This window comes from Sus scrofa, chromosome 7, assembly GCF_000003025.6.
Source record: "Sus scrofa isolate TJ Tabasco breed Duroc chromosome 7, Sscrofa11.1, whole genome shotgun sequence".
Taxonomy (NCBI): domain Eukaryota; kingdom Metazoa; phylum Chordata; class Mammalia; order Artiodactyla; family Suidae; genus Sus; species Sus scrofa.
The window spans coordinates 51,929,097-51,936,227 of record NC_010449.5 but is presented as its reverse complement, the minus strand read 5'-3'; the positions used below and the strand labels follow the sequence as shown (position 1 = coordinate 51,936,227).

The 7,131-nt window shown below is 44.4% G+C and overlaps 1 protein-coding gene across 1 annotated transcript; it reads right to left on the bottom strand.

Moving 5' to 3' along the window:
• On the bottom strand, window positions 504-6,879 carry C7H15orf40 (chromosome 7 C15orf40 homolog). The gene is made up of 4 exons (XM_001929182.5): window positions 6,708-6,879; window positions 5,491-5,617; window positions 2,309-2,436; window positions 504-1,866 (listed from the first exon to the last, which is right to left on the bottom strand). The coding sequence occupies exons 1-4, from the start codon at window positions 6,819-6,821 to the stop codon at window positions 1,771-1,773; spliced, it is 465 nt and encodes a 154-aa protein (XP_001929217.2). The 5' UTR covers window positions 6,822-6,879; the 3' UTR covers window positions 504-1,770.

The following is a 7,131-nucleotide window of genomic DNA, read 5'->3' as shown; positions in this document are numbered from 1 at the left end:
ACAGACAAGAAGCCCGAACTGCTGCCTTTTGGCCTCCATGAGGGAAACAGGCCTGAGGAGGAAGCTGGCACTACTAAATAAATCAGGTTAAGGGAAGAAAGTGGATCCTTTATGACATTACGGAGCTGCTGAGTCAAAATGACCCCTATGTAAATCCTGCCTCTGGACTTTCCAGGTATGTGAGCTAACAAATCCCTTTACTGTTTGAGCCAGATTGAGTTAGATTTCTGTTACTTATCAAGGAAAGCATGCTAACAAACAGTGATCCATGTAAAATCCACAAGTAAATGCCTGTAGAGCACACACCGGAACAGTGCTGAAAGAGTAGAAAAGGCCGTGTGAAACAGGCACATATGCAGGCAGTATGGCATCATGGCCTAGAAGAGACAGCTGAGCGTAACCCACACTCTGCCCTTAACATTTACCCTGATTCTGGATGAACCACCTGCCTTTGCTTGTCCTTGGCTCCTGTCAACAGAGGAAGAGTTGGACTAGACAAGTAATTCCTAGTGCTCTTTATTATCCATAATTTTTATTATTGGTCCTTTTTGTGGATTTTGTATTTAATAATATTTTTACTCTAGACAAAGCACCCAACTGCAAATCAGCTCTTCTATTAGCAGAGGTAATCAAATTATTGTCATTTACCTTAACAAATTGCCATAATTTGTACTGAACATTTAAAAACAAAATATTAGCTTTCGAAGCTGCAGTATAGATAAGACTTCTGATAGCCTTGTACAAATACTGAAGATAGCTTCCAGATCTTCTCTCTTCTTTTAAGGATCTTTGGAGATTCATAAGAACCACCAGATATGATGATGACTCCATTTACCGTCAAAGGAGGAAGAAAATTCAGTGGCTTCCCAAAAATGAAAATTAACATTAAAGTCTTTTTTTGTTTTTTGCTCCTCAGGGCCACACCTGTGGCATATGGAAGTTCCCAGGTTGAATAGGAGTTTCGGCTATTGGCCTACACCTCAGCCACAGCCAACAGCCTCACCAGATTGAGCTGCGTCTGTGACCTACACCACAGCTCATGGCAACACCAGATCCTTAACTCACTGTGTAAATCCAGGGGTCAAACTCGCACCCTATCCTCATGGATACTAGCTGGGGACATAACCCACTGAACCAAAACAGGAACTCCCAAGTTATGTCTTGATTATTCTCATCTACTTTTTAACAACATGCTCAGTAAAGTTTTAAAAAGACACAAAAACATTTTTGCACTGAGATAGGCATTTTAAAATATAAAGCAACACTACAAAGCAGGTTGTCTCCTTGGTACTTGTAAAGTGGGTTAGAAGGCAATTCCCAGAATTCCAGAAGTGTTGTGGAAATATTTCATTATCAGGATAAACTGCATCCAACTAGGAGTCAAGGGATCTAGGTTCCAGCTGCCATCTTGCACCATGTGACCCGGAAACCTCTCAACTTCTGGATCTCAGAAGCCCCATCACAGTTGAAAAGGGCTGAGTCAGGTCACCTTGAATACCCTTCCCAGCTCTGTTACTTTGTAATACCATGAAATCAGATTAACATGTTCCAAGCCGTTTGGATTCAGGAATTTTAGAACCTAAATTCAACGTATGGTACCTTTAAAGCTTCATTCTTCTTTTTTGAGTCCTGTTCTTATTAAATATATGTATGTATTTTTCAACTTATTAAATATATGCTCTGTATATTTAAATATACTTTCCTTTTAACAGCCTCTTCAACATTAGCAATGAAAAAGTTTCTCAAGGATGTATTTTTCACTTCTTGCTTTTATTTTTTTTCAACTTGCTTTTTCAATTTCTCCAAGATCTCTTCCGGAGTTGTGGAGGCCAAAAGCTTCACCACTTTTTCACGAGATTTACCACCCTGGACCAAAAGGAAAAAAAAACGGTGTCAGGATAACACACTAAACTTTCCAATGCTATTGAAGACAGCAGACTTCAGCTGTATCCCCACAGCCGTGTCCTTGTGGGACTGTCACAGGTGGGCTGGAGCTTTCCTGACAGCTTAGCGCCTGCCTTCTCCTTAGCCGTTTCTGTTCTAGACAAGACTGTCTCTTAGATGCCATCTCACTACAGTTTTTCACTACTCTCCAGAGTTTTTACTTTCCTTTGTCAATTTCTGTAATAATAAAACTAGACATTACATTTTCAAAATGAATATGAACTAAATAGAATTCACAAATTTTAGCGATTAAATGAATATGAGTTAAAAAAAAAAAACTGGTTTTTCAACTATTTGGAAAAGAAAAAAAAAAAAACCTATGATTTTAAAATAATGACCGATGTTGAGTGAGAGAGAGACCTACCTTATCCAAAACCACATCGCTCTTCCTGAGTTCAAAGACCTTGGAAAGATACCGACAGAGCTCAGCGTTCGCCTCTCCTTCGGATGGAGGCGCTGCAATAGCTACACTTACAGCCTCAGTGGTCAGATCTGGAATGAAAACAGTGTAGAATTGACCCTCATGGAGTTCTTTTTCTTCATGAAGTGAGGATCTTTTGTAAAAGTGTTTGCATCTGCTGACATATAGGAGGTTTGAATTTAATAACTCTTGAATGAAGAATGATTAAACTAATCACAGTTAAGGGAGCATAAACATGTCTCTGCCATTACAGAAAAGAAATCCAGAGAAGAAAATCGGTATTTATTCCACCCTGCTGACCAAGATGAGTCTAACCTCGATTTAGGAACTGAAACCGCACTTGGTCTGATAGGAGGAGCCCAGGCAGGGAGTCAGAGTTGGGCTTTAGCTCCAGCTGTGTCACTGAGGAAATGAGTGAAGGAGGCAGCTCCCAGGATTGTACAGGGTTGTTCAGGGTTTCCTCACCAGGGAAATGTGGGCACTGGACTATATGCATTTATGTGAAATGCCTCTGTTAATATTTTTAAATGTATTTATTTGTTAATCTTTAGGTAGCACTTATGCTAATTTTAAGGACATACAAACATGTTTTCAGGGCCTTACAAATACTAATGTGTTTAATCCTATGCTTTTATGATGATATTAATACCTTTATTATCTCCATTTTACTAATGAGGAAACTGCAACCAAGAAGTAATGTGTTCAAGGTTACATGGCTAGAAAGTGATTCAAAATAAATGTGAATGCATGCTTTGAAATCCAGGAACAATGAACTCTGCTTTTTGAAGAGTGGTCCTGACTCCCTCATTAATACAGCCTTTATAAAAGAGCAGCCAACCCACAGTCCTCCGCTGTGACTACTGAGAAAGAGAAGCATATACTCAGGGCAGTCTGCACATGAGCTTGAGCTGCTCTTGCATCTGGGGTTACTTGTGTATTTCCACACACATACATCTTGCCTGTGTAAACATGGCCACAGAATCCAGAGGAGTGAGACAGTAAAACAGCCCTCCTTCTATCCTGTCACTTATTCTAACATGCACAGTTTTTCACATTTTAATATCTTTGAAATCTACATGTATCTTATAATAGGTGGAAAAGAAAGTGTTTAGTTGATGTGGACTTTGTCTTTCCTCCTGGGACATAAAATTATGTGTATCTTGTAGTTGAAGGCCAGGTAGATCTGATGAAACGTGGTATTCCAACAGCAGACAGTGCCCACTGCAACTACTTAGAAAATGCTGGCCAAGGAGGGTATGACCAACGAATAGCCAAGCTAACATGACCATTAGCACAAACCAGGCCCGGCACCCAATTCTGAGGTCTTGTTTGCAAGATATTAAAAACATTGGAATACAGAGCTTTGGCTCTAGTGGTGAAAGAGACCTTTAGGATTAATTTAGATCAATGGTTTTCAAGCTTTTTCCCCACTCAAAATCCTCGCCACCCAATTTCTTCTGAAACCCCAACATTTAAAACAAATATAAACACAGTTACTCAGGAGTCCTGCCTACTGACCACCCCCTTGCTCACTGCAGAGATTCCTGAGGCAACTTTTGGATTTCAGGGAATCTTAAAAGATAACAGTCCCACCACCTCATCTGAGAGATGAAGAAGCTGGGCCCAGAAATATTTTGTACTGTTTTGATTTAAAACAAGTTCACAGAGGTGTTGATGGTAAGGTTCCCAGATTTCAGGTTTCCTCTCCCTCCTTGGACCAATGGTCATTGAAAATCAATCGAAACATCTTTCTTGGGAGTTCCTGTTGTGGCTCAGTGGAAACAACCAGACTACTATCCAGGAGATTGTGCTGGCCCTGCTCAGTGGGTTAAAGATCCAGTGTTGCCGCAAGCTGTGGTGTAGGTTGCAGACATGGCTTGGATCTGGTTTTGCTGTGGCTGTGGTGTAGGCATCAGCCACAGCTCCAATCTGACCCCTAGCCTGGGAACTTCCATGTCACAGGTGCAGCCCAAAAAGCAAAAAACAGGAGTTCCTGTCGTGGCTCAATGGTTAATGAATCCGAATAGGAACCATGAGGTTGCAGGTTCGATCCCTGGCCTTGCTTAGTGGGTCGGGGATCCGGCATTGCCCTGAGTTGTGGTGTAGATGGCAGACTTAGCTCAGATCCCACGTGGCTGTGGCTGTGGTGTAGGTCGGTGGCTACAGCTCCAATTAGACCCCTAGCCTGGGAATCTCCATGCCGCTGGAGCAGCCCTAGAAAATGCAAAAAAAGACAAAAAAAAAAAAAAAAAGGCAAAAAACAAAGTCTTTCTTTCTCTGGCCAATGTCCCCACTTCTGGCATAGGACAAACTAAGAATAATATAGGCTACATATATTTCTATATGTGTTCTTTCTGAAACACTTTTATTAAAAAATTGAGGTATAACTGGAATTCCCTGATGGCCTAGCAATAAAGGATTTAGTGTCATCACTGCTGTGGCATGGGTTTGATCCTGACTCAGGAATTTCCACATGCTGCAGGTGGGGCCAAAAAAAATTGGGGTATAATTGATATATAACATTAGGTTCAGATGCATGACATAATTATTTGATATCTGTATACATTTCTAATTGATCATAGTAAGTTTGTTTAATAAAATACCATATTAAAAAGGAAAATATACAACAGTTTTTCATCTAATTTGATATTCTATTCTTTATCTACCTATTTACCTACCTATCTATCTATTGTGGTGCTCATGGCATATGAAGTTCCCAGGCTAGGGGTCGAATCAGAGCAGCAGCTGTCCATCTACGCCACAACAAAGCGAGATCCAAGCCATGTCTGTGACCTACATCACAGCACCACAGCACGGGATCCTTAACCCACTGAGCAAGCCCAGGGATGGAATCCACATCCTTATGGGTACTAGTCAGGTTCTTAAACCACTGAGCTACAGTGGGAACTCCCTAACTTGGTATGCTGTAAATATGGTATATTCACTTTTAAACACCAGATTTACACGTTTACATTAAAATCTAAGAATGAAGAAGCCTCTAACTGCAGATGCAAAAAATACACTTCACCATATAGGATAAACTTTCAGCAAACCAAGACAAAGGGAGGATTGGGGGCCAGGGCAACTGATTCATACAAGACTCCCACCCCAGTGTCCAGATATACCTGTCACAGCATTTTGCTTGGAACCAGGTTTGGCATGGATGGCTATGGTGACACAACCTTTAGGATCAACTGTCACAGGACCTAAGGGAGGAAGCGGTCTCTCTTGTTCCTTGCTCTGGCTTTTACCCTAAAACGACAACAACAACCACACTACAACCTTACTTTCCCACACATTTGATAATTCCACAATTCCTTTTCATCCTTAACCAGGACAAACTAGGCAAATCTGTTCTGTCCAGGTATTTCCGGGTCCCTAGAATGATCTTCCAACATCCTTCATGGCTCAAATCAATTCTGCCATGAAGCCTTGCCATCAACCCCACAAAGTGCTTTTTTTCCTGCCCTGGAAAACCTGACTTAGAGCTGGTTCCTACCGTCTGCTTTGTATTTCCTATTCCTCAGGAGTAGATACCATTTATTACTAATCTTTGTATTTCAAGCAGGATAAGTTAATACATGTTTGTGAGCAACTATGGCTGGAAGCGGTGTGTTTGCGGGGGATGGAGGGGGGAAGAAGTGGTATTTAAAGGACTACTATGTGCCAGAAGCTGTACTATGAACTTTCCATTCAACAAACACAAACTAAGCACCAGGGCAGCACGCAGGCAAAGGATAGATAAAGATAAAAAAGGACACATGGTCCTTGCCCTCAAGGAGCTTGGACTGCAGAGAGAAAGAATAAATCTACTTAACACACGTGCTAAGAGTGCCGACGAGATACGCACAGGCCATCACTACGCAAAGAAGGGCAGGCAGTCGGGCCTTTGGGACACCAGGGAAGCTCCCAGCAGGAGGCAGTCTTAGAGTTATTGGAGTCAGCCCCTCAGAGACGGCGGAAGGGAAGCGGGAGTAGTGTATACTGGACTGAGAGGTGCGAGAACCAGTCCAGGGGAATAGACAGAATGCAAGCTCCCAGGGAAGCAGAGGCCGCCCGGAGCAGCCGAAACACGAAGCGCTGGCCTGAGAGAGAGGGAGAGGCCGGACAGATCAGCAGACGCAACTCAGGGAGGGCCTCGCGCACCGCCGGCCCGGGCGCTGACCTCCCCCGCTGGACCGGGGCGCGGCCGAGTGAGGCGGGGGGCAGGAGCCCCGGACCGCAGAGACAACAAGCAGCTGGCGGCGCTCCCACCCACCCACGGATCCCTCTTCACTCCCGCGCTCCCCAACCAGCATTCCAGCCGCCCCACCCTCCCGCTGCCATGGGTCTTGCAACTGGCCTTGTTTGTCGCGCCAGCTTTCTTGGGCATCTCGGCGCCCAAGGGTAGGCTGGCGGCAGCTCGAGTACCAGCTCCTGCTGGGAACTGCCTCAGCCCACAGCGGAGGCTCAGCATCCCCGGCAAGGAGGGGGCGGCGAGGGCAGCCCGGTGCCGGAAGAGCCCTCTGCGCCTGCGTGCGCTGCGGGTGGGTATATCTCCGCTGGTCTGCGCCTCTGCTCTGGCGCGAGGGCGACACCTTCCGGCCGGCGGGGGTAGGAGTCTTCGTTACCCCAGGACCTGCACGGGGGCCCTCTCCACGTAGAAAAGGGCTCAGGAGATGGAGAGATGGGGAGCTGGCCTCTGATCGAGTTGGTGACCACTCCCACCCCCTCCCCCACAGAGGATAGGGAGGTTGTGTTACCTCATGGGAAGAAAAGATTGGACT

Excerpts from the sequence above, each read along its gene's own strand:
- C7H15orf40 (XM_001929182.5), bottom strand. The coding sequence starts at position 6,821 with ATGCTGAGCCTCCGCTGTGGGCTGAGGCAGTTCCCAGCAGGAGCTGGT. Across the intron at positions 5,618-6,707 it reads AAGCTGGCGCGACAAACAAG|GGTAAAAGCCAGAGCAAGGA; the intron begins GCCAGTTGCAAG and ends TTGTCGTTTTAG. Across the intron at positions 1,867-2,308 it reads GCGATGTGGTTTTGGATAAG|GGTGGTAAATCTCGTGAAAA; the intron begins GTAGGTCTCTCT and ends CTTTTGGTCCAG.